Here is a 27497-nt window from a genome sequence, read left to right on the forward strand (position 1 = left end):
AATTAAGCAAAATCCATTATTAAAATGAATTTTACCTATTTCTTTTCATGTTTCTAATGTGGCTACTACAAAATCTAACCTCACACTTGCGGGTTATGTTGTATTTCTATCAGACAGCTGGCTCCAGAAGGACCAAGAGCTCTGTGAGATTAAGGGCTCCAGAGACCATGGTGATCCCGATGCCCAGAGCAGGGCCTGACATTCACCAAGCCCTCGCTACCCATGTGTGGTACGAAGGAACGGCCAGGCGACCCCATACAATCTATCACAGTGATATCTTAAAAGCACCTGCCGTCTCCGGAACTGCTTCTCTGTGCCAGTAGCTACATCACCCAACCCAGTGACAGCAGGCAGGTGTGTCCCCATTCTCTTGCACTGTGCAAAATGAGGACTGCAAAGTAACTTGCTCTAGCACTTGGTGACACAGTGAGCAGGTGGCACCCAGACCTCAAAGCTTGGCCTGCTCCCCACCTGCCACTCTGATAGCCTTGCAGTGAGGGTGCAGTCAGGGTGATACGGGGATGGGCAGAGCAACTTGGCATCCACAAAGGGCCCATTCACCACAAGCCCCACCATGTGCTATCTCCCCCGCCACGAGGCTGGCTCCACCTTTCCCCCACACTGCTCTTGGGGCCTTCATGTGGCAAGTGAGGGTACGTGCCCTCAGTCCCTGCCAACTAGGGCCAGCTGGACCGGCTCCCTGTAGAGACTCTGCTGGGTTCTCCAGGCCCCTGGACACAGGCAGGGGATGCTCGCTCCTTGTTTCGCTGACCCAGGGCTTCTTCTGAGCTCGTGCCAGGCTCCCACAGGGTGAGGAGGCTGGGATCAGGAGGATGAGGAAGGGCACCAGACAGAACCAGGAGACATGGGCATCTTTCTTCCTTCCCCATCCTGTCCCAGCAGCCAGGCCAAGGCTGTTCCTGCCCTCAGACACTCTGGCTTCTCTCTCACTGCTGGCCTTTCCACCTGCACTTGCCAAATTCCAGCCCATCCTTCACATCTCGCTGAAGATGTCACTTCTTCCAAGACGCCCTCCCTGACTACCCCAAGTGCCCATCTGCACCCACAAACACTCCTCCCCTCACATGAGCAACCTCAGGGCGAGACCGGTGGCCAGGGCCTCACCTTCTCTGAAACCTCCCTGTACCTCTTTCTAGCCACACAATTGTCCCATGCCTCAGTTTACTCTTGCAAAAATAGCAATAATAGTGGGACTTACTTCATAGCTACCCGGAGGATTAAATGAGATTACATACACAAAGCGCTTAGTGCTGTGCCTCCTGGCACACAGCAAGCACTCAATAAATGGTAGCTATTATTAATACTGGCATTAATAAAAGTGTGTCCATCACACCCAGAGGAGGAGGCTTCTGATCCCTGCTGGGAGCCTTGGGTTCCCAAAATAGGAAAGCAGGAAGCCGCTGAGCCGAGGCAGAAGGCCCTGGGTGCCCAGGAACTTAGCAGCAGGCTTGGGGGTGGGGGTGGGAAATTGCAAGAAAAAGCAAATTTGCCTGTGGTGCCATCGCTCCTTTGAAATCTCCTTTTACAGGACCTGCCTATATTCGGTGGCAGGGAGCTCAGCACGGGCCGCCGGGCAGGGACTCAGGGACCAGTGTCGGCTGCCATAAGCCAAGCGGGACTGCATTCTCAGAACAGGCCTGTCACCCTCAGCAGCAGGGTGGCCTTGGGCTGCCATCACAGGCACTGAGGACTGGGAGGGGCTGGCAGGGAGGGAAGGCAGAGAGGTGACTTACTCTCTTAAAACCACTTAAAACACAAAGGCCGAGTACTCCACAGGCCAAACCGCTGCATCAGGAGCTTTGAGGTCTCTAGTGAGGTGGGAATGTGGGTGGACAGGAAGAAAGGGAGGGCAGCAGATGAGTTCAGAGAGAGGAAAATCCCAGCGTCAGGGCCCAACATGACCTCTCTGTCCCTGAGCCCACAGCACTGTTAGTGATGCCCGGCCCCTCAGCCCTCCCCTGCCCACTCCCCTGGAGCCCAAGCCAGCAGAGACCCAGAGGGGGTCAGAGTGTGGAATGATAAAGATTTGCATACAGAAGGGCAGAAGGCCACTCCGAGATGCCCAAACAGCCCTGCCTGCGAGGGAGGCTTCTGGCCAGAGGATGGCCGGAAGGCCAGGACCGGAAGTATACCCTTCACTGGGAACCATGGCATGGGGGCTCAGGGCTTGAGGGCTTGAGGAGCACCAGCAAGCAGCTAAGCCCAGATTTGAGGCAGGCTGGCTCCCAAGAATGACAAGTGCCAGGAGTATGTGGTGGCCAGGAAAAGGAAGGGTGAAGGGCAGGATTGTGCAGAGAGGAGATGATGACTTGAAGGTGATGGAGCTGGCAGTATGTGGAGCCAACTGATCTGACATCTGAGGAGGCATCAGCCAGCCCCCAGAGTCAGTCGGAAACCAGGTGGGGAGGGACAGGGGATAAGGGAGGGGTGGGCACAGGCAGATGGATGGCACGGGAAGATGGTACAGGAAATCATGCTTCTGTCCCCAAGGCCAGCCACCATCCACCATGCTAAGGGAGCAGCACTGGCTGCTTGGGATGAGGACCAGGAAGTGTGGGTGTGCCCAGCAATGAGACAGCGGGATCCTGAAGACAGAAGCAATGCTGAGAGGCAGATCACCCACATTTTACAACAGAGCAGCTGGGTGGCCTTCCTTTACTTTTTTGTTTTCTGCATCTTTTTCTCCCCTTAGAGAAAGATGACTGCTGATAACAGAGCTAACACTAAATGCGTTCTTTAGGCACCTACTGTGTGCCAGGCACTATTGTAAGTACTTGATGTACATATTCTGAGGGCCATTTTCACAGCTCAGGAAGGGAAATCCTATCTGGTTCCTATACCAGAGATAAGGTGTTTAAGCTTGAGGACCCTATGACCAAAGTGGCACTAGGATGCTCAGGGTGAGGCCAGGCAGGTGCTCCTCTCTTGTGTGTGTGCTATGCATGAACCATCCTCACCTGAGAGCTTAGTTAGGCTTAAGGGTAGGGCTCGGAAGACAGATGCATCCCACTGGGCCAGCTAGGATGGCACTCACTGTATCTCACATCCATGTGTCTTCATAAGAGCTGGAGAAAGTGAGAGGAACAGGGTGGGGTGTAGGGGATGAATCTCCAAGGTCACAGAGTGTCTGGGGAGGCCAGGGCAAGTGTCCTGGCTCCCACAAACCAGAGAGGCCAGAGCTGCCCTGATGAGTCCTCCTGCATGGGACAGAGAGGGCAGGTGGGGTGGAAATCTGATAAAAGCCCCTTGGAGGGTCAGAGGGACGACCTTGGGCCAGTGGCCTCTGCAGGCTTCAGATTCTCCGCTGGAGGTTGACAGGGGGTCTGAAGCTCCTGCTCTGCCTGAGAGTCTGGGCCTGTGCTGTGACCCTCGGCTGCTCACTCCCAGCCAGGAGACATTCCAGCAGGGATCCTCAAGAGTGGAGGTGAGGAGAGGGGACCTTCCTCAGCTGCAGGATGATAGCGACACTCCAACAAGTAAGAGGCTGTGCTTCCTCCAGAGGCGCCACCAGCTCCCTGAAGTGGAGGAACGCCCCACCCCCAGGAATGTGTTTGCCTCTGTCGCCAGGCACGCCAGGCCCACAGTTCTTCCCAGGGGACATCTCGGCCTTGGGGACACCACACACAACGTGCCTTCGGTCATGGGCTGCCTTCGGAGCTGTTTTTGTCCTTGCTACCCATTGTCCAGGGCCACAGGACAAGGAATGCCTGGACCCTCTGGCCTTCTCTGTGGTACCAGAGCTGGCACTGGTGGCAGGGGGAGGGAGCGTCCCTGCAGAAAGGACAGTTCCTGGCTGCCCACCATTGCTCAGGCTGTCTCCTCCAGGATGCCCTTCGGTCTTCAAAGCCCAGAGCAAAAGCCTGCCCTCTGCCTGGGCTTCTCCCGCCCCACAGTGACTCCCATCTTCTTTCTCATGGACTTCTCTGGGCCCCGGATGTCCCTGTGACCATGCCATTCGCCCTGTACCTGCGCTATAGCAAACCCTGCATGTGGCCTCCCTGACCACACTCTGACCCACTGGAGCATGAGTGACAAAGTCCATCCTCCAGAGTTGGGCATATCGTGCACACGACGACACACAGGAGGTGCTCAAAAGATGGCCATGAAACTGAGCAGAACTGGGGCCTGTCCCTGTGCCAGGAGAAGGACAGTTCACGGTCACAGAGCAGAGTCTAAGTATTTCTTGACTCCTCCTCCCCTGCTCTCTTGTGCCCTACACAGCTGGTATTTTCAGCCTGTGTGAGTTGTAGAAGGCAACTGAAGCCCAGAGAGCGAAGGGCATCTCCTGTCACCTACAGCGAAGCAGTCCCCAGGGTCCAGGATACAACCAAGCTGTACCCACACACCCTCTAGCCTGGGGAGAGAGGGGAGGGCTGGACTTACCGCAGCATCCAGAGATCAGCATGAAGAGGCAGACCACAGGGCAGCTGGCAGCCACGTGGCCCCTCATGGCTCCTGGAGACACAAAGAAGAAGGGGGTGAGATACTCCTTCCTGGTGGGGGTGACTCTGCAGCCCTCCAACACCCCCACCTCTATAGCACCAGGGAGAACTGGGCCTGAGAAGGGGGAGGAATCAGCTCCCGAGGGGAAGAGGGTGCAGGGAGGAAGAGAAGCTCTGTATCATCGGGTCTCACCGTGCTCCAGTCCTGGGCAAAAGACAGCGAGCTGGGCATGATGGGGCTGGGCAGGGGTGCGGTGGGGAGACTCTGAGCAAATCTCAGAACAGGCACAAAAGGTGAATGTGGCTGGGAGCCAGGTGTGCCTATCATCCCAGCACTCTGAGATGCTGAGGTAGGAGGATCTTGAGTTTGAGCCCAGCCTGGGCAACTTAGTAACTTAATGAAACCCTGTCTCAAAATAAAAAAGAAAAAGGGCTGGGGGTGTAGCTCAGTGCAAAGGCCCTGGGTTCAATCCCAGTACCCAAATAAAAGTGACCTGGAAGGCAGTGGGAGGCACATGGGACTGGAGGCGAGGGCTGTCTGTGCGGGAGACATGCACGTCTCTGCCAAGAGCTCGGGGCAAGAGTGTCGGGACAGGAGGGGACTCTCTCAGCCCACGTCCTGAGTGGACAGTGAGGTGGCCCCGCCGATGGCTCCTGACCAACACTGCACATGACAGCCCGCGGGGCCCTTTCATGTTCCTTGCACTTAATATAAAGTGTGAGAAGCTGCAGGAAGAATAAGGTCCTCAGACGCAGGTGACTCAGGGAGGCTGGGTCCCTCGGTCAGTCCCCTCCCCGCCCCGCATTCCCTCCTCTAAGTCTAATGACCCATCACTGAGGTTAGAATGGCAAACGCCCGTAGGGAGACACTGGCGGGAGACACTGGCCACTGGCCAGGGCGGCAGGCTCAACCCACAGGCGCTGTCCAAAAGTGCCAGCTGCTAACTTGGTTCAGCCAAGAGGGATTTTTTCTCAACAAAAATCTCAAAGCTGGGCCTTAACTGAATTCAATTTTTTAAATGTTGGCAAATAATTCAATTCAGAAGTAAGTACTTCCCTAAGTAGTACTTTGTGCCACACCCGTGATCCCAGCATTCAGAAGGCTGAGGCAGGAGGATCACCGTGAGTTCAAGGCCAGCCTGAACTACATAGTGAAACAGTGTCTCAAGAAACAAAAAAAGCCATTCCCTGTTCTCAGGTGATGATATTCCACAGACAGCCCTCCAGGCCAACATAGCATAGAAGGGCCCCCTTCCCTGGCACACTAATAATGGTTTGTAGTATGGATGCTACACTGTAGAGATTACCCTCCTGATGGGTTGCTGGACACTTCCAGGTTCCTGCCACCACAGGCAGCAGCACCATGGACATCTCTACAGGAACTGTGTTGAGACTTTGCTCTCTAATTCAGTTCTCTGACAGTAGGACTTCTGAGTCAATTAAATACATCCCAGCGCGTGGATATAAACTCCCATGAGCCATTGTCCATTGGCTTCTGGGGAGGTGATGGCCATTCCCAGTCCCTCCAGCAGTGTACGGGAGGGCCTGTGTGCCCACCTAGAGGTGATTCCTCTTTTAAATAGCTGCCAATCAGACCCATGAAAAAATGGTACAGTGTTGCTGTTTTCATTTGCATTTCCCTAACTACAAGCAAGGTTGAGCAAGATGCCATTTCCTAAACATTCAACCCACTTTCCATCTGTTATGCCGCATTATCCCATCACAGCCTGCAAAGCAGTAGCCAGCAGTGCTAGTGTTATCCCTGATTTACAAGTGGAGAAACCAAGGCACAGAGCAATTAAGTGACAATCTGACATCTCACAGTGAGTGAGTGCCTTTAGGAAAAAAAAAAAAAAAAATCTCCAGCCCTCTGCCTTTGCAAACCAGATGTTTCGAGAATTAAACATCTGCTAAGAGCATCATCCACAAATAGCTAGAGAATGCATGCTGTCCCTCAGTGTGACAGGAAGTGTCAGTACAGGAAGGAGGAAGGAAGAAAAGGAACCCCTCCCCTGTTTTTGCTCAGTTTTCCAAAATATCTCTATTAAGTAGATATCCTTGTCCCCATTTTAAAGATGAGGAAACTAAGGCTCAGAAAGGTCCCTCTGGGATTGGAACGGAGTCTGCCTAAGATCTTTCCATCACACCATGCTCTGCTCCTCAGCTCCTTTCCCATGGGAGTTGAGGTGCAGTCACTCTCTGGGGGAGCACAACACACACCCCATGACCAGCAGATGCACGTCCGCCAAGAAGGGAGCCCGTGTACCCAGCACCCACGCCAGCGTAATCCCACAGGGCCAGCTCAGGCAGTGGCACACTGAGCCTTGACTTCCCCCCTTTAATGTCTGTTCATCTCCTCCCTTCTGGTGCACAATATGCCTTGGTGGTCCCATGTGTCAGTCAAGGGTGGTCAAGCACAGCCCTATCTAAGAGCAGGACAATCTGAGCTCCATCCCACTGTCTCCAGCCTTGGCAATGGGTGAGGGGACACAAGGTCCAAAGAAGGAAACAAAGTGGCCAGGCCAGAACGGTTCGTCCTCCTACTGGTTTTCCCTGAGGTTCCAGACCTTGTTCTCCCCTGGCTCTCTGGCAATGCGGAGGAACTCGAGTCCCAGAGAGCCGAGGCCCCAGCTCCAAACTCCAGCCCGGTGGTGATGGATGCTGGCTCTTTTTACCTGCTGGGTTCTCCTGGCACTGGGGCCACAATGAGTGGCAGGGACCCCCTGGAAGAGCCCAACCTCACTCTGCCCTGGGCCGCAGCTGCTCTTCAGCCTCCTGGGCCTCCCATTTGAGCCTAGTACAACTTGGTGCTTCCTCCACCATGCCAGCCTGCAGCACCCTGGGGATGGAGCCTGACTCCCACCCACCCTCACCTCTCCCACTAATCAGGAGGCACAGACACACCTTCCATGCCAGGCGACCCTCCTGGGGCTGGGACATGCCAGAGACCTGCCACAGCAGGGTCACAGTCTGCTGCCCCAAATCTTTCAGGTGCCAGACTTACAGGTCCCTCTTGCAGAAAACCTTGCAGAAAGCTCTGAATTCTGCCCAAGAGACACAACCAGGCCCCAAAGCCAACTAGGGGCTGCCAATTCCCAACATCCTTTGTCACGCCAAAGTGTGCTGGGCACTGTGGGGGCACAGGGACACGCGAATGACCGGAAACATGTGCTAAATGTCAAATAATGACACAGACTGCCACTGCCCAGGGCTATCAGAGAGAGGAATCCCAGGGCTTCCCACCAGCTGCGCAGATGTCAAAGATTCACCACACCGATGCTGGGTGCCAAGTGCTGGGATACACACTATACTCTATATGCTGGGGCTCAGAGAGGTTCAAAAACTTGCCCAAGACCACACAGCTAAGAAGGCAAGTTTGGATTTGAACCAAATTCTGATGGCTCTCGAGGTTAGGGTCCCAGCCTCAGCCCCAGGGGCTGTGGTGTCCTGGATGAGGCCCAGCTGAGGGGCTGGTGGGGGGACCCTGGGTCTACACTGAGGCCAGGGGGCCGGACCTGGATGAGAATCCCGACATCCTTAAGCCCCCCCCAAGGCCGGAGGGAGGCCAGGCTGCCTGTGCAGGGACAAAAGGACTCACTCAGCCGGGGCTCCTGGTTGTTCTGCCCTTCCCAGCTGCCAGCATCTGAAAGGCGTCATTCTGGAAACTGGCACCAGGAAGACAACGCCACAGCACGAGGTGATCATGCCGATCCCCACCTTACCCCTGCTGCTCCCTGCAGAACCATCCTTGCCCCTGGCAGGAGCTGACTGCCGATTTCAGACCAGCCCAGGTCGAGCCGCATTGCACATGTCTACCTGACTGTGTGCCAGGCCCCAAGGATTCAAAAGAGAAGATGATCCTGCCCAGGAGAGGGGAATGAGTAAGTCACACAGCGTGCTAGGAGAAGGTGCAGTAAGGGAAAAGGAAAGGAGCAGGGGAAGGATGACCAAGGGTCACTGAGAAGGTGACACATGAGGAAGCAGGAGAGCGAGCCACACAGACACCTGGGAGAAGAGCACTCCAGGCAGAGGGAACAGCCTGTGCAAAGGCCCTGAGGCAGGAGGGTACCTGGTGGGCTCAAGGAATGTGACAGGCCAGTGTGGCTGAAATGGGGTGGGGGGAAACAGATACAGAAAAGGGTCATCATGGACACCTTGCAGACCACTAACTGTGAGCAATCAAGAGACATGAGTGATGGAAGTTTAAAGCAGCTGGCTGCTGTGCTGAGGATGCCCTTCAGGGCCCAGGGCAGAAGTATCGGCCTGGTACAGAGGATGCTGCAGAGGTGCCGGCTGGGATGATAGGGATTCCCTGTAGGGGTGGGGTGTGAGCCCTGGTATGAGCTCTGGGCATACTCAAGGCAGAGCTGAGAGGATTTCCTCATGGAAGGATGTGGCTATGCAAGAATGAATGAAGCCCCAAGGCTTTCGGCCCAAGCCTCTGAAGGTGACATTGCCATTAGCCAGGGCAGGAGGCTGCAGATGCAGCAGGCCAAGGGACAGGAGCAGATGTCCAGCTGGGATGCGGCATGTTTGTAAGGCTGCCAACAGCCAAGCAGCCATGGTGGGCAGGCAGCTGGATGCACTCACCCAGTGTGCAGGCCTGAGGCTAGGCTAGAGGGGTGGGATGGGGTCACCAGCATGGAGGGAGACTGGCACTGAGAACCAGCAGACCGGCAAGGTCAGCGAGGCCCCTGCATCCTGAGCTCAGGCAACTTGGCAGAGAATCGATCTGCCTGTGAAACCTTCAGAGCCCCATGGCCTTGCAAGTCCACACTGAACACCAGCTGAGAAAACTATAGTGGCATGCATGGACACCAAGCCACGGAGATGTCCACTGCTGTGTTCTTTAGGACACTGAAATCCGCAGGTCCCCAGAGGGGATGGCTCAATTGCAGGGCTCCACAGGCAGCAAACAGAGGGTGTGGAGTCGGGTAGAGATGGGCACACACACTGCTATCATGACCCCGTGGTGTCACCAATGGGTGAGGTTATGGTGGCTTTATTTTCTTCTACCTACCTTCTGCCCTTTCCACACTTCCTATAGTAAACACCAATCTCTGTACAATGAATGGTCTGGTCTTTCTATGTTCACCCACCGACACCTCACCCAGTCTCCAAACAGATGCACAACTCTGATTAGACAATTCTTTCCTAATCCTACAGTCCCAGGTCTGCACCCCAGGTTGGCCTCTTGCAGCTCTGAGGACCCCCAACCCTCCTCTGGCTGCCCACTGCCTGTCCACCACATGGACACTTGTAAGACGTGGGGCTCCCTCTGTCTGGGGCAGTGGGTCCCAGGTCCAAGGCCACAGCCCCTCCACCCATTAGCCCTACCATCTGCTTCCCTCTCTCGGATGATGCAGTGCAAGTTCTCCCATGATTGGGACTCCCCACACCCGATCTGAGGGCACCCTGAGTGGCAGAATAGGCCAACACCAGGCCTGGGTATGCAGGTGATCCCACAGAGTGGAAGGACCCCATCCTTCCCAGAGAGAGAAAACTAGCAGGTAGAAAGGAAAGCGTGTCCCCAAGGACAACCACATGTGCTGTCACTCATACACATGCTGGGCTTTGTGACCCCCACGAAATGTAGTCACAAGATGCCCACTCCCAAGGTGAGGCCTGTGGCCCAACCTGGAGGGCTCCTCCTTCCTGGCCCACTTCTTTGCCCAGGCTGGAGGAAGCAGATCTGTAGGGGGTTCATCAAGTGCCTCTGGGCCACAAAGGACATGAGAGGAAATGGCCTGCTCTGCACAGGACCCCCACAGCCACCAGCTCCTGCCACTCCCTGCAGCCCAGGCAGGAGGTTCAAGGGCAGAGGAGCCCTGCATCCCAGAACAGAGCAGGGGGGAAGGGAAGGGCACGAGGGGACATGTGAGCAGTTTCACTTTCTGAGGAGTGAGAGATTTTCACAGCAGGGTGCCACAATTTCGTTTGAACTGTTATGAATTCCCATAAAATCAGATGCATTCAACTTTGAATAGAAATACAGAAATACAATGTAGAAATCAAATACAATTTGGGGATTATTCACCCCCACTACACACAGAGGTTCGTGCATGCAAGCAGGCGCCTGCAGACAACACTATTAGGCCACTAATGGACAAGCCACTGTCTGCCACCGATGACCACGCTTCAGAGCCCTCACTACCTGGCCGCTGGCTGGGAGGCTCCGGATGGGAAGGGGGGACAAGACCACCCTGTGGCCATTCTGCTCTTGTGCCTTCCCCTGGCTCCTCCCCGCAAAGCTCCAGTTAAGTGACACCTGGGGATTGAGCAGGTGAGCAGGCAGAGCCAGGAGAGGCCTGAGGCCCGAGATCCCAGGGGGCAGCCAACACTGTCCAGTGTTTTCCACATGAAGCCTGGTGACTCTGAGTCCTCCACCTACTCTGCTAAAGAATCATCCAGCAGAAGATAAACTTGATTCTTCTTCGAAGCAATCTATGGACATAGTAACTAACTATACAAAAGCATTCATGGGAGAAGGCAAGCCTCCTTCTGCCCAAGCTCCACACCTCCTTCCTAGAGGTCACACTGGAAGTGTCACTCACTCCAGGGGAACATAGCATCAGCTCTCTCTCTCCCCTAAAAAAAAAAAATCAACATGGTGTCCATGCCATCCTACTCTTATTTACTAAATATATATTTTTTTTTTCAGTAGTGGGAATTGAACCCAGAGCCTTGCACACAGTGAGCACTCTACCACTGAGCCAAATCCCCTTCCCTTTTTTTTGAGAGAGGGTTTCACTCAGTTGTCCAGGGGGGTCTCAAACTTGTGATCTTCCTGCCTCAGCCTCCCAAGTAACTGAAACTCCATGCCAGCCTTACCCCTCACTGTCTCACTTGGCTGCATGTCCCAGAGGCACTTCATAGGCATGCCCATAGAGCTGCCTCATTCTTTCTAGGAGCCGCAGAGGGTCCTACTAGATAGAAGCCATAATTTAACTCTTCCTCCATTGATGGACATGCAGATGGTCTTAATCTTTTGCTTTGACAAAGAAAGCCACAAAGAAGATCTTTGCCCCTACACACACACACACACACACACACACACACACACACACACACACACAGAGTTCCATCTGTGTTGTGTTCGGGAGCAGGAAATGTTCCTATATGTGTAACTGCTAAAAAACTGCCCTTCAAAGGTGGTGCCCCAAGTGCACCCCCTAGCAGTCTAGAAAGTGCATCCACCCATCACTGCTCTCCTTACAAGTTCCAGATAGCTGGGTCCCTGCACATTAGGGACATAGTCAAGAGTCAAAGTCAAAGAAGTTGATCAATATCAGTGTCCTCCTCTCCGCTGATTCAGCAGTGGGTTAACAGGCAACAGAGCCTGCCCCAGCCTGGCACATTGCTGAACCTGCTGCCAACCCTCCCAGGGTCACCCTTTCTTCCCTCCAGTCTTGCCCAGCTACTCCCTCCACCTGCAGAGCCACTGGCCCCACCCTGCATACGCAGCCTTACTGTCCAGGCACAGCCCAAATGCCACCCCCTGCATGGAGCCACCCTGGCCCCTGCCAGAAAGGGGACCCTCAGCTCCCCTTGTCCTTTGTCTATTTTCAGGGGCACCTATCCCAGCCGAGGAGACTGGTTGGACATGTCCACATCTTCCATCTGCAGATGACCCTCAGTGCCTTGCAAGCATAGCCTGCTTCATCCTGCACAGCCATTCACCCGAGAGCCCGTGTCTCACACTTAACAGGAGCAGGAGCAGTCTACTATAGTTTCTTCTCAAGAAGTTTCCAGCCCCTGCTTTTCCCATCTCAGAAAATTCACCTCCATCCACTTGGTCAGTCTTGATGCCATCTTTTGATTAATCCAGCTAAGGAATATCTCCCATGCACCCATTAACTGCCACGCCCCTCCTTACCACTGCCACCACTCCAGCCTCAGCAGCCCCCTCCCGGCCTCTCAAGCTATGGCCCCAGCCCTTCACTCCGCTGCAGTAGGATTATGCATCTATACCCATGCAGGGGCCTTTGGTCAGCAGAGAACATATCACCACCCATTATGCTGAGCTTGGTCATGTCACCTGCTGTGGCCAAACGTATGAGGGGCCATCCAGTGAGCTCCCTCTATTCAACCCAGGAGAACTTGCCCAAGACAGACTCCAGGAGGGTAAGTAGATCAAACACAGGCATGGGTGTGGGTCAAGTTCAGCCATCCCAACCTAGATTGGCTGACCCTCCATCGGACCCACAGACATGTGAGAAAAGATAAATGACTCTAGTGCCAGCTTGCTCTGCCACTTTGTCAAGGCAACTGATTGGGACGAGCACTATTAATTTAATGACAGGTAAGTAGGTGATAGATAGATAGATAGACAGACAGACAGACAGGCAACTATATAAAAAGCATAAAGGAAAATCTTCATGACATTGGATGTGGCAATGAATTTCTTGGATCTGACACCAAGAGCACAGACGAGAAAAGAAAAAACAGATAAAGTAGACTTCAACAAAACAAAACAAAAGAACTTACATGAAATCAAAGACTATTATCAAAGGTGTAAAAAGGTAACCCACAGAAAATCTTGTGAATCACATATCTGGCAGGGATTTACAGCCACAATGCATAAAGAACTCCTAAAATGCAACAACAATCCAATTTGAAAATATGTACAAGACTTGAATGAACACTTCTTCACAGAAGATGCACAAAGAGCCAAGGAGCATGTGAAATGATGGCCAACAGTACCCGCATTGGGCCATGTAAATCAGAACCACCATGGGCATCACTTCACATCAAGCAGGATGAGCGCTATCACAAAAGACATGCACGTACACAAAACATGGGTGGCAAGGATGTGGGAAATTTGGAACCTATGCATTGCTGGTGGGAATACAAAATGGCAAAGCCACTATAGAAAACCGTATGGCCGTTCTATAAAGATTAAGCCTAGAATGACCACAAAATTTAGGAATTATGGGCATATACACAGAAAAACTGAAAGTAGAAACCCTAACAGTTATTTATACACCCACGTTCACAGCAGCTTATACACTGACAGGTGAATAAATAAGCAAAATGTGGCAAATCCATACTGTGGAATATTTTCCACCTTAGGAAGGCGGGGAACTCTGACACACTACAGTATGGATGAGTCCCCCAAGGCCTTGAGCTAAATGAAATAAGTCAGATGCAGCCAGGACAACTGATTCCACTGATGCGAGGTACTTGGAATAGTCAAGTTCAGAGAGTGGGATGGTGTGAACAGAAGCTGGGAAGGGAGACAGAGGGAATTAGGGTTTGATGGGGACAGAGATTCAGTTTTACAAGAGCCAAAGTTCTGGAAATGGACAGTGGTGATGGGCACATAGCATGAACATACTGAACACCACAGACCTGTGTGCTCCAAAATGATTAAAATGGCCAATTTTATGCTATGCTTATTTTATTACAATAAAAAATACATGTCAGAGGGCCGGGGATTTAGCTCAGTGGATCCGCCACCTGCCTCGCAAGCACAAGGACCCGAGTTTGATCCCCAATACCAAAAAAATATATATATATACATATATATATATATCGGGTATGGTGGCACACGCCTGTAATCCCAGCATGCTGGAGGCTGAAGCGGGAGGACTGAAAGTTCAAGTCTTGCCCAACTATTAGTGACTTAGCAAGACCTTGTCTTAAAATAAAAATATAAAAAAGGGCCGGGGATGTAGCTCAATGTGAAGGCCCTGGGTTCAAACTCCAGTGTCACAATAAATAAGTAAATAATCATAACACATCTCATAGGGCTGGGGATTTAGCTCAGTGGTTCCACCGCCTGCCTCAAAAGCGCAAGGTCCCGAGTTCAATCCCCGGTACCAAAAACACAAAACAAAAACATAACACATCTCACATTATCACTCAAAAAAATATTACCCACGCAATCAGCAGGAAGCGCAGATCAGAGCAGGGACCAGCCCCATCCAAACAGGCTTACAAACACCTCAGATGAAATGCAGTCCAGCTGTCCCTCAGGAACCACGCTCTAACTCTCTGTGTCCTATCTTAGCCTAACTGTCGCCTGCTTAGAGACTGTCCCTGATCACACCCCACTGGCTCAGCTGACCACATGTTTTTTCTCACCACACCCCACTTTTGCTTCCCCATTCTCAACACCTTCTGTAGGCACACAGTGCTCTCCTGGTGTGGTCTGTTTCCCCAGTCGCTGTTTAAGGCACAGGAGGCAGAGGGATCCAGAGCCCCGGCCAGGGGCGAGCAAGCTCTGGCAGGGTGGGCTGCCTTTGATGACTTTCTCTGCCATCTGCCAAGCTTTTCCCTCTGAACACAGCAACCCGGAGGGACCTTCAGTGTCAACGCACCAACCCGCCTGCTCTCGAGTCGGTTTAGTCCTAGAAGTAATTTCTTTGTGAAAAATCTCCTCCACTGCAAACTGGCGCAACTTTCTGGAAAGACATCTGGCATGATAAATTATAGCCTTAAAAACATCCACGCTCTTTGACTTAGCAATTCCACTGATAGGAATTTTCCCTAAGGAAATAGAAACATGGCAAGAAGATTTCTGTTTTGAAGATGTTCGTGGCAGCACTGTTTATCCTAGAAAACAAAACGGCAACTCAATAATCAGTGACAGAAGTTTACATGAGTAAATTACAGTGCATCTGTACAGCAGGCAACTGCAAATCATGTTTCAAGCGAACATTTATCGACAAGGAAAATGCTCATGACAAATTGCTAAACAGAAAATGCAAGCTACAAGAAAATGCGCAGTGCACTCCCATGTTAGAAAAAAATCAAATTATATATGTATGTATCTGGATAGAAAACAGACAATGCATATTTGTATCTCTCTTGCATCTCTGAATGGTGAGATTACAGGTGGTTTTGTATCATTTCTCTTTTTATCTAAGCTGTTAATCGTATTTTAATAAAGTAGAAAACATCCCTTTCTACAAGAAAGTTAGCAATCAAGACTATGATTCTGGCATATGGACAGACAGAAAAATCAACAGAAAAAAATTCAGACTCCAGAAATAAAATCATGGCTCTATGGTCAACTGATTTTCAACAAAGGTGCCAAGACCATTCAACTGAGAAAAGAAAATATTCTTTTCAACAAATGATACTAGGACAACTGGGCAGCCACATGCAAAAGGATGAAGCTGGATTATCTTACTCCACATACAAAATTAATTCAAAAGGGATCAAAGACCTATATGGAAGAGCTAAGACTACTTAGCTAACAACTAAGACTACTCTTAGGAGGAAATTAGGTGTAAATGTTCATGACCTTAGATTATGGAATGGTTTCTTAGATAAGATGCCAACAGCTCAAGCAACAAAAGAAAATATATATTGGCCTTCCCCAAAATTAAAACTTTTTGTGCTTCAAAGAACACTATCAAGAAAGTGAGAATGCAACCCACAGATAGAGAGTATTTGTCAATCATATACTTGATAAGGAACTTATAAAGAACCTATAAAGAGTTTTATAACTCAATAGTAAAAAGACAACGCAGTTCATAATGAGCAAAGGTCTTGAATAGACAACCCTGCATGGGGAGATGCACAAATAGCCAACAAGCACACAAAAAGATGCCCAGCATCATTAGTCATCAGGAAAATGCGAACCAAGAGCATCAAAAGCCCCCTCCACTCTCACGAAGGTAGCTGTGTTGGAAAGGATGGATCAGAGTAAGCAATGGTGATAAGGTAAAAAATCCAGCCCTCCTACAGCTGGTGGGAAGGCAGAAATTGGTGCAGTTGCTTTGACACAGTCTGACAGTTCCTCAACATGATATAACCCAGCAAGTCCATCCCTTGTACAAGGTAGGATCAAAACATACAGTGAATATTTAAATGTTTAAAAATGTATCATAGTAAAAGACACATTGCCATTAATTCCCCTCAAAACACTCCCCCTCGCTTTGAACACACTCACCCCATTGTTCTTGCCACTTTCTAAAGCAATTCTGGAAGTCCTCTTTCGTGAGTCTTTCGTTGAATGATTGGTGTCCCGAATCAATTCAAAACGCTTACCTTTCGTAGTCATTTTGACTTTGGGAAAGAAGTAGTCATGTGATGCCAGACACAGTGAATAAGGTGGATAAGGACATACTACATTATTTTATTTATTTATTTATTTATTTTGGTACCGGGGATCGAACTTGGGACCTTGCACTTGCGAGGCAGGTGGCGGAACCACTGAGCTAAATCCCCGGCCCTATACTACATTATTTTTATTTGACAGAAACTGTGGTAAACTGTTGATCAATGAAGTGTGATAAAAAATATGGTGAATGTTTCGATTTTTAAAATGTATTGCAGTTAAAGATACATTGCCATTAATCCCCTCAAAATACTCTCTTGCTTCTAACCCACTCATCCCATTTTTCTCGGCAATATGTCTTTTATGTAATTTTTTTAAAAATTTAAACACGTTCTATTTTTCAATCACCCCTTGTATGTCCCCAAGAGAAATGAAGACTATACACATGCATACAGCAGCTTCATTCACAATAGTCAAAAGGTGAAAACAAACCAGATGTCCCTCAGCGGGTAAATAGAGAGGGAAAATGTGGCACATTCCATGGGCAGAAGGTCTCTGGCCCCAAAATGGCACAAAGTGTGGACCTAGCACCGGGTAGATGAACCAGGAGAGAATCATAGGACACCAAGGAAACCAGTCCACAGGACTTGGAGGTATAAGTGCCTTCGCATGAACCACCTAGAAGAAGCAACTCTCTGACAACAGGAAGTAGTAAATCTGTGGTTACTCTGGGATGGGGAGACAGGAGGGTGGGGGGGAAAGCCACAGGGGATGGGGCATCCTTCTGAGGTGTTGGAAATGTGCTGACAAACTGCACAACCTGTGAATGTACTAACAACTACTGCTTTGGACACTTTAAATGGGCAAATTAGATCATATATGAGTTCTGCCTCAAAATAAATTATACATGAGTAAATCCAGATAGCAGTAAATCCTGCCTGCATCTGGACCCCTACTATGTCACCCACGCTACTTTACAGCACTTGACATTCTGTAGTGCAAGTGCTGGTTTGCAGGACCATTGTGCTGACCAAGCAGCCAGAGCCTGCACATAGTAGGTATGCAGAAAACAGTGGATGAATGATGATTGCACAAGTGAACAAAGGCGGTTCCTTGCAGCCAGAAGTGGTACTACACGGAAAGTGCAGGCATGAGCCCCATCAGCCAGCTGGAGAGATGCTGTCAGCCAAGTGGTAAGGAGTGCTGACCTCCTTCTGGGCCTAGGACCCCATCCCAGGGAACAGGAGGAGAAAGGGCAAAGTGCACCCTCTCTAACGGAAGTCAATATCCTTCCCTGTAAGTTAAGCGATATATCTTTTCCAGACTACCTGTGACCCGCTTCCTGCCCGTGTAATTGTGTGAGATGCTGTTTCAATTGTTTTTATGCTTCTTAATATCACAGCTCCCAAAAGGATAAAAGGGGACCCAGTACGGGCTTGGCCCTTCTTCAGGTGCTCAGTGAAGAACTAGTGCAGAGCCCACTTGACCTCAGTTTCCTCCCTGCATTGAGACAGCAGCACTGAGGAGGGGAGGGTGCTGTGTGGACTCAATGGGGATACAACCAAGGGCACCCCTGGTAGGCCTGGCACATGCGCCCATCAGTGGACTCAAGTGCCCCGCTGTGCCTCACCCAATTCAGGAGGTGCTAAGGACAGTGGCAGTGAGAGCAATGAGCCACTGCGTGTGTCTGGCACGTTGTCCCTGTCATGTCCTCCACGAGTCCCACACCTGGACTGTGAGTTCCTGGGGAACAGATGGGGTGGACACCAGCCAGGCAGCTTCGGAGCAGGACAGACGCACTGTCTATCCTGTCCTGCTGGCTACATGCTGCCAGCCTCTTGGTCCACTTGGCCCTCTGGGGCTTTGGAGGCAGGAGCACAGCCCCATTTTGCAAAGGATGGAACTGAGTATCAGGGTGGATGAGAGGTACAAGCCCCAGGGCCTGCAGTGCTTGGACCCCAGTGTGACCAAGTAAAGCAGAAACCTGTTTTAGGCTGAGCTCTCCCATGCTGTCATCTCTGCCCCTGGCGTTCTCCCCATCCTACTCCCCAGACCCTAGATGGCCCTGCTGGAGCTGCTGTCTCCTTCCTCCCATCCATGCCATCTTTGCCCACATGTGCTCCAGTGGTGGCAGAGGGTTTGGAAGAGCCTGGGAAGAGTGGCTTCAAACCCTGCCCTGGCTGAAATGCAGGTAGGCCACCTGGCTGTCCCCAAGCCCCAGCTCTGCAGAGGCACAAAATCCACAGCAAGTTCCTTCTCCTTCACCAGTGCCTGGGGACCCTTCCCTGATGTCACTGGCTGGGCTCCAACCGGCTCCCCTGTGCCCAACAGACAGATGCCCCCGATGAAGCACTCTGCCAGGGTGCGTGTGCATGCATATGGGTGTACTTACAGATATGTGCACACACGTCTGTCACCTTTCCTGGACCTCAGACTCCCCTGGGCCCCTAGGACTAGGGCTGCACCTTACTCCCCTCAGTCACTCAGAGCCTAACACAGGGCCACTGTAACATAGGAGGTACTCAATGATACTTGTGGAAAATACAAAGGAATAAATGGAAAGGAGGGAAGAAGGGAGAAAGGGAAAGCAGGGACCCACAGAAGACCTTTCCTGAAGACAGAATCCCAGGGTACCTCAGTGCCAACCTCTCAGAAGGAATAGAGCCAGGGCCATGGGGCAGTGGGGAGGCAGAGGCGCACTTTTCTTCTCCTCGCTGGCCTCTACCTTCTGTCTGTAAAATGGGATGGCAGCTCAGGTACATGGAAGGTAGCAATGGAGCCTTGGACCAGGAAGGTCACCTGCTTGGGTGCAGGGCAATGACAGGGCTGTTGGAGATCCAGCTCCCACTTTCCTTTCGCACATGCAGACCAATGAAACCCGGGGAAGGGTCTAGGGCCGGAAGAGCCCCAGAGACAGGAAAGTGCTCAGCTGGCTCTGGGCGAAGTTACCAACTAAGGTCTCACAGCACAAAATTCAAAGCCAGGTGGCTTGGGCTCCAGGGACTGAGCTCTTTCCATGGTATCACTTGTGACACCCAGTCCAGGGCTCTTTCTACCTGACTTTGTTCCCCCCCCCCCGACTCAGGGTGCCAGATTCAGAGTCACTGAGTCCCAGGATGGAAGAGAACCATCATTCCTCCCCCATGAAACTGCGGTATGCTACAGCAAGCATCCTCATGACCTTCAATCCAAACTTGTTACCTCCGGTGACAGGGAGCTCACTACCTACTCCGCATGCTCCATCCGTTGGACAGCTTGGTTAATTAGGATGTCCTTCCTCTCAATGAATCAAAGGACTTTTAAAGACCCAGTGGCTGCCAGGCATGGTGGACCACACCTCAGGAGGCTGAGGCAGGAGGATTGTGGAGAATTCAAGGCCAGCCTGAACAACACACCAAGATCCTATCTAGGAAAAACAACAACAACAACAACAACAAAACCCTATCTAGGATAAAAAAACAAACAAACCCAGATCCAATGGCTTCACTTGAGTCCTGGCTCACTGTACCCACATCTGTACCCAGTCAGCCCCTCACACACATCCCTCACCATCCACCACCCCTTCCTCTTTTAATTTCTTTTCTGACCCTCTCTTCTGTCTCTCTCCCCTTCTCTCCCTAGTAACCACCTTCTAACCTTTACTAAGGACAAGGATATCTTTTTAAAAATACTCAATTTATGAAAAAAATATTTCACATCTGTATGAGCAATACACAAATCACAATTCTTAAAAATAACAAATTGCAGGCCAAGGTAATCATAAGTAAATTGATATTGATAAATAAGCTTTTCTCCAGAGCAGTAGGTGGTTTATTTTAATCTAATGAGTTTTGTATTTTCCCAGCTTTCAGATTCTGTGATGAAAGGCTGTCTGCAATAGAATTACGATGCTCTCCGAAATATTGTAATTTAATGCCTCATTTTGTCAAGACTTTCTGGAAAATGAGATTTGTTCCCAGCGAGGAATTTTACTCTGCTTTTTCCCATATGCCCCCTGCCCCCCTCTCCAGGCATCCAGGTTCTCCTCAGGCAGGGCCGGCTGAGGGGAGGGAAGGGGAGGAGGTCAAGGTGAACACGGCGGGGGCCTGAAGACTAGGCAGGGACATGTGGGGACCATTCCTGGCTGGAACCAGCCCTGCTGTGTGGTTGAGGGGCACCCATGGCCCGCTCTGTGCCTACTGCCACTGCCTCCTTCGAAGAGGGCCATGCAGACATAAAAACCACTGCAAGGTTTGTGTGGCTTTTCAGTCTCCTTGTTTTTCCCTCATTGTCTTACAGTGGCAGTTCAGGGACATGCGGAAGGGTTGAAGGACTTGTAGAGTGGCACTGTTTATCCACTGCGGGCTTCTGCAGTTTACATTTGTAACATTTCCTCTATCTGCGTCTGTCCACCACCTCCCTGCTCTCTGTCCCTCCACCCAAGCGCCGCTGTGGAGCAGGTCGGCCAGTGGTGGTGGTGCAATCCTCTGTTGAGCATATACGAAGCACAGTGAGCATGGTGCTCGCTGGTTAGTTCTCGCACTGTCGGATAAGGAGGATGTGCTTCTGGCTACCCCCAGTTCACAGAGAGGAGACTGGGACTGGAGAGAAGGTCACCGCCCAGATTACACAGCCAGGAAGCAGCACACTTGGATCCAAGCCTGGCTGGGTGATGACTTGTGGCAGACCTCGCACCTCAGTGAGACTAGAAAATATGGGTTTCAAATATCGACCTGGAGTCTGGAGCGCTGTTGGGCAGCAGAGGAGGCGCACAGACTGAGCAAGAAAGGAAGCTCTGACCCGGCCCAGCCCAGCCTCTGGGACTCTCTTCACTGAGGGCTTTGAAAGATGAGAGGAGAAGCCAGCATATCCTGGCCATCTCGTGAGGCTGTGGCATTGAGTGGTCTCTGGGGCTAAAAAGGCAGCCACAGCTGAGGATCCCAAAGCCCAGGAGGCACACAGAAAAGTGTCTTAGCACTCAGTACCAGCTTCCCTTCTACAGATTTCCATGTGTGCATGCGTGTGTGCGTGAGTGCATGTGTGTGTGCACATGTGTGTGTGTCAGTCACTGGGATTTGCATCCAGGCCCTTCACATTAAACTATATCCTCAGCCATTTTTTATTTTTCATTTTAATACAGAGTTGTGCTAAGTTGCCCAGCCTAGACTCAAACTTGTGACCTTAGCCTCCTATCACGCTGAGGTTCCGGGCCTGAGCCAGCACACCCAGAAGAAAATTGATTTTTTAAAAATAGCTTAAGAGATACATGAGACAATGGTGAAAATGTCTAATATAGATGCAATGTAGGTCTCAAAGAAAGAAGAGAGAAAATATCCCAGAGCTGAATAACTGAAGATACACTGGCCAAAAATCTCCTGACACTGATTAAAAATATCAGGCCACTGGGGATTTAGCTCAGTGGTTCTAATGCCTGCCTGGCAAGCAGAAGGTCCTGAGTTGGATCCCTGGTACAAAAAAAAAAAAATCAGGCCACACTGGCCAAGAGTAATGGCACACGCCTATAATCCCAGTACTTGGGAGGGTGAGGCAGGAGGACTACCTCAAGTTCAAGGCCAGCCTGGGCTACATAATGAATTCATGACTGGCCTAAACCACATAGCAAGAAAAAACCAGATCAGGCCACAAATTAGATAAACATTATGCATACAAAACAGGATAAATCAATCTATAATTGTAGAAATTTAAAGGCAAAAAAATTTTTTAAGAAGCCAGAGAGAAAAGATTCACATTGCACTCAAAGATGCTAATAAACCTTAAAAGTGGCTTTTTAAAAGAAACTATGGAAGCCAGAAAACAATAAATTGAATGACATCTTTCATGTGACAAGAAAATTCTATACTCAGTAAAAATATCCTTCAAATGTAAAGGTGTAATACATTCCAAGATAAACAAAAATTGCAAACATTCATCAATAGATCTTCAAAGTGTTCTTAAATTCTAACTTTGAGGGATAATTTAAAAATGACTCTAGTAAGTTAAGGATACAAGCTATAATCTCTAGAGTGTCCACTACAAAAACATAAGAATAGGTAAGGAACAAGACAATAGAGGGGGGAAACTAAAAATTAAAACCGGCCAAGGAAGTCAATAACATAGTAAAAAAGGGAGAATGAAACAGATGGGCACAGGACTGTAGCTCAGAGGTAGAGCACTCATCTACCAGGTGTAAGGCCCTGAGTTTGATTCTCACCACAGACAAGAAAGTGGGTAAATACATATTAAGATAGTAGCTACTGTCTAAATATATCAGTAATTACATTAAGTGTAAATGAAACAAATACTCAAAGGACAAAAATAGACTGGATTTTAAAACAACTACATTCTGTCTACAAAAGATACACCTTAAATCTAAGGACACATACACGTTGAAATCAAAGAGTTAAAAGAGTTATGCCATGCAAAATCCAGTCAGAAGGAAGCTGGCCTGGCAATTTAACAGTAGAAAAAGTTACTTTTTACCAAAAAAAAGCTTTAAGATATGACTATAGATAAAGATAGATATTTCAAAGACAGACATTTCAACATGATCCATGGGTAAGTGCACCAGAAAAGCAGCTGAAGACAAGGAAAGTAAGAAGATGACAACTCAAATTTTACCTGATAATCCAACTTCAAAATATGTAAACAAAAATAAGCAAAATTAGAAAGAAGTAGACAAGTCAACAATCATAACAGCAGACTTCAACATACCTTTCTCAATTACCTTTCAGAAAAGTCAGAAAATAAATCTGGACAATATAATTTACATATTTGACCCCATTGACAAAATTGAACACTGCATGGGCTGGGGATTTAGCTCAGTGGTTTCGCCGCCTGCTGTGCAAGCGCAAGGACCTGAGTTCAATCCCCGGTACCAAAACAAAAAAAACAACAAAATTGAACACTGCACACAATAATAGAACAAACATTATTCTCAAGGGACACTGGGAAAACTCAGCAAAATACACCATGCTAGACCATAAAGTAACTCTCAAACATTACAAAGAAAAAAAAATTACAAAGAACTGAAATCAACCAAAGTATGCTGTTTGATAACAGCAGACTAAAGCTCAAAAATAATCATGAAATATTTTAGAAAACTCCCAAATGCCTGGAAATGATGCAATGCAGTTCTTAAAAACACATAAATCAAAGAAGGAATTATAACAGAAAATAGAAAATATCTTGAACCACACAATAATGAAAATCTGACATCAAAACTTATGAATTGCTATAACTGTGCTTAAAGGAAAATTTACAGACTTAAATTCAGATTTTTAGAATAGGAAAAAAACTATAAAACAATCATCTCTGTATGTATATCAAAAAACTTTTAAAGAAATAAATTCAATGGCCAGGGATGCCATGCCTGCCTGGCAAGCACAAGGTCCTGAGTTCGATCCCCAGTACCGAGAAAAAATAAATGAAAGAAATTCAACACAAATAAGTAGAGAATGAAAATGAAAATTCCTGATAAGAATAGAATTAATGTAGTTGAATACAAAATTCAATTCACAAAAAATGAGCGAAACTAAAATCAAATATCAATGAAAAATTATCACTGCAGATCTTATGAACAATATAAAGAGTGCATAAATATAAGTAAGGGGATACTATGAATATCTTTATGTTAACTCATTTTAAAATTTATATAAAATGGATAGTTCTCAAAATACAGTTTTCTAAAAAGGACACACAAAAACATAAAGCCTATGTCCACTAAAGAAATTATAATTTATAATCTTCTCAATAAGAAATCTAAGTTCACATGAATTTTTTTATTGACTTCTAAATATTTAAGGAAAAAACCACAAATCTTATCCAAACTCCTCCAGGAAAACATTAAAAGATGGAACAATTTCCTGTTTGTATTAGGAAGCAGGCAGAATTTAATAGTATAATCTGACAAGGATATTACAAGAAAACAAAATCACATGAGCACATATGGAAACAATGTCAAGCAGAATATTAGCAAATCCCATAAGCCATGCAAAATACAGCCAAACAAAAGCTGTTGTATCTATTGCAATGATGCAAAGGGGATTATGAAAAGAACAACATATTGTGACATGGCTGGGTTTATTCTAAGAATGGAATATTAGTTACCTTTTGAAAATGAGTTGATGTAATTCACTGTATTACCAGAAGAAAGAAAAATTATATTATATCTAGGAGATGCAATAATGTGTACAATAAAATTACACACACACAATAAAAATTCTTAGCAAAACAGAATAGGAGAGGCCATATATGGAAAAGCCTACAACTAGCATCATAACCAATGGCAAATGACTATAAAGGCTTTTCCCCAAAGACCAGGAACAAGGCAAGGATGCAGCTATTACTACTTCCATTTAACATACTATCAGAATTTCTGGCTACAGCAATTATGCAATAAAGAGAGATAAAGGGCACCAAAATTGAAAATAAAGAAGTAAAATTATCTCTGGTTATAGAAGACATGTTCTTACATGCAGAAAACCAAAGAGCACACACACACACACACACACACACACACAAAGCCTTTTATACTTAAAAAATGATTCTTCAAAGTTGTAGGATACAAATTCAACACATAAAAATCAGTTGTATTTCTATATACTAATCTGAAATGGAAATGAGGGGATAATTCTTTTTATAATAACATCAAAAAGAATAAAATACTTGGCAATAACTTTAATCAAGAAGACAAATGACTTTATACTGAAAATGCCAAAATACTGATAAAAAAATTTTAAAAGACATAAATAAGTGGAAAGATATCCCATGTTCATGGATTAGGAAACTTAATATTGTTAATATACTACTATTGTTCAGATACAATACTACCCAAACTATAAAGAGGTTTAATGCAATCCACATTTAATGCAGTCCTTATCAACATCCCAATAGTGTTTTTCAGAGAAACAGAAAAATCAATCTTATGATTTTATACAAAAGCTCAGAGTACCTTCAAAGAGGCAAAAGAATCTGGGAGGTGAGGGGGTAGGAGATTCATACTTTCTGATTTCAAAACTTACTACAAGGCTACAGTAATCAATAATGACATAAGAAAAGACCTACAGACCAATGGAACAAAACACAAAGCCCAGAAACAGACCACCCCATATGTAGTAAATTGATTTTCAAAAAGGATATGGTAAAGGACAATCTTCAACATACAGTGCTGAGAAAACTATATATCTACATGTAAAAGAATGAAGGTGAACTCTTACCTTACACCATTCACAAAAATTAACTCCAAATGGATCAAAGATCTAAACTTAAGAACTAAACCTATAAATTTCTTAGAAGAAAATATGGGGGGAATCTTCATGCAAATGGATATAGTAATGATTTCTTGGATATAACCCCAAAAGCATAGGCAGCAATAGCAATAAAAAGATACTTGGAGGGCTGGGGATTTAGCTCAGTGGTTTCTCTGCCTACTGCGCAAGCACAAGGACCCGAGTTTGATCCCCAATACCAAAAGAACAAAAAAAAAAAAAAAAAAAAAAAGAGAGAGATACTTGGACTTCATTAAAATTAAAAATCTTGTGCATCAAAGAACAGTATCTACAGAGGGAAAATGATTCACACAGAATGGGGAGGAATATCTGTACACCATATATTTGATGAAGAATTAACACTCAGAATATATAAAGAATTCCACCAACTCAACAACAAAAGGAAGAACTCAATTTAAATTCAGGCAAAAGACTTGGATAGAAATCTCCCTGGAAGATACACAAATTGCTAAGAGCATATGAAAAAATGCTTAACATCACAAGCCACTGGGCAGATGGCAAAGCAAAGTCACAATGCTATACTGCTTCACAAGTGCTGGCAAGGCTGTAGAGGAATTGTAATCCTTGTACACTGCTGGTGGCAATATAAAATGGTTTACTGGTAGCTGCCATGGAAAACAGAATGGCGGTTCATCAAAATGGCAGTTCCTCAAAAAGTTAAACATAGAATTATCCTATTACCCAGGATTTCCACTCCTAGGTATATACTCAAAAGTGTTGCCAGCAGGAAATCAAACAGAGACCAACAATCACAGCAGCATTATCCACAACAGCTGAATGATAGCAACAACCTGGATCTCCATCAACAGATGCTCCAGATAGATAAGTAAAACATGGTATATGCATATAATAAAAATTATTCAACCATAAAGAGGAATGAAATTCTTATATCTAGTACATTGATGAACCTTGAAAACATTATGCTAACCAAAAAAGCCAGACACAAAAGGACAAACACTGTATGATTCCACTTATACAAGATACACAGAATGGGCAAATCCACAGTGACAAAAAATAAAATACAGGTTATGAGGGGTGGTGGGAGGAGAAATAAGTTATTTTTTAATAGGTAGAGTTTTTATTAGGGATGAAAAAGTTTTGGAGACAAGCAGTGGTGATGGTTGTGAATACATGTACTGTGACAGAAAAGTACATTTTAAAAGGGTTTAGATGGCAAATTGGTGTTTTACTACAATTTGGGGGGAAATATTAGAAGAAAAATTTCATAATTAGATAAATGATGTTTACAAAAAATCCATGGCAAACATCATACTTACTGGCAAAATACTGAAGGCGTTCTCTTTGATGCCAGAATCAAAATAAGGATGCCATGATCACAACTTCAACTCAATAGTATGCTAGAAGTCCTTGCCATTGTAATAAGACAAGAAAAAATATATGTCTTTTTGAAAAGGAAGATATAAAACTTAATATTTACAGAAAACATGATCGTGTATGTTTAAAAAATAAAAAGTTCTTTGGGTAAAATTTCAAAACTAAATTTAACACAGGTTGTAGGATATGGATTGATACTTTACATAATCAATTGTATTTCTACATGCCAAATAATTAGAAATGAGAAAATTTAAATGTCAAATCATATCAAAAACAAAATACATAGGAGTGAATATGATCAAAGTGTGAGACTGCTACACAGGCAACTAAAAAGCATTCCTGAAAAACATTTAGTAAGACTCAGATAAATAGAGATGTTCATCTTATTCATGGGTTGGGAAACTCAATATTGTAAAACATCAA

At 47.4% G+C, this 27497-nt stretch overlaps 1 protein-coding gene across 8 annotated transcripts in view; it reads right to left on the bottom strand.

Annotated features, from left to right (window-relative positions):
• The window catches only part of Cdh23 (cadherin related 23), a 369425-nt gene that overhangs the window by 329089 nt on the left and 12839 nt on the right, over positions 1–27497 (bottom strand). For 7 of the 8 annotated variants that reach the window (XR_015440528.1, XR_015440529.1, XM_087185444.1 and 4 more), the window contains exon 2: positions 4405–4476. Coding sequence is in view for 6 of the 8 variants with exons in the window: in XM_087185444.1 (XP_087041570.1) it covers positions 4405–4471 (67 nt within the window). In the remaining 2 variants the exon portion in view is untranslated. Of the gene's footprint in view, positions 1–4404; positions 4477–27016; positions 27114–27497 lie in introns of those variants that run through there. The other variant, XM_087185441.1, reaches the window with a different exon arrangement.

Source organism: Heterocephalus glaber, unplaced genomic scaffold (assembly GCF_053883595.1).
Source record: "Heterocephalus glaber isolate CG9 unplaced genomic scaffold, H.glaber_assembly_v1.0 deba00001497, whole genome shotgun sequence".
NCBI classification, from domain to species: Eukaryota; Metazoa; Chordata; class Mammalia; order Rodentia; family Bathyergidae; genus Heterocephalus; species Heterocephalus glaber.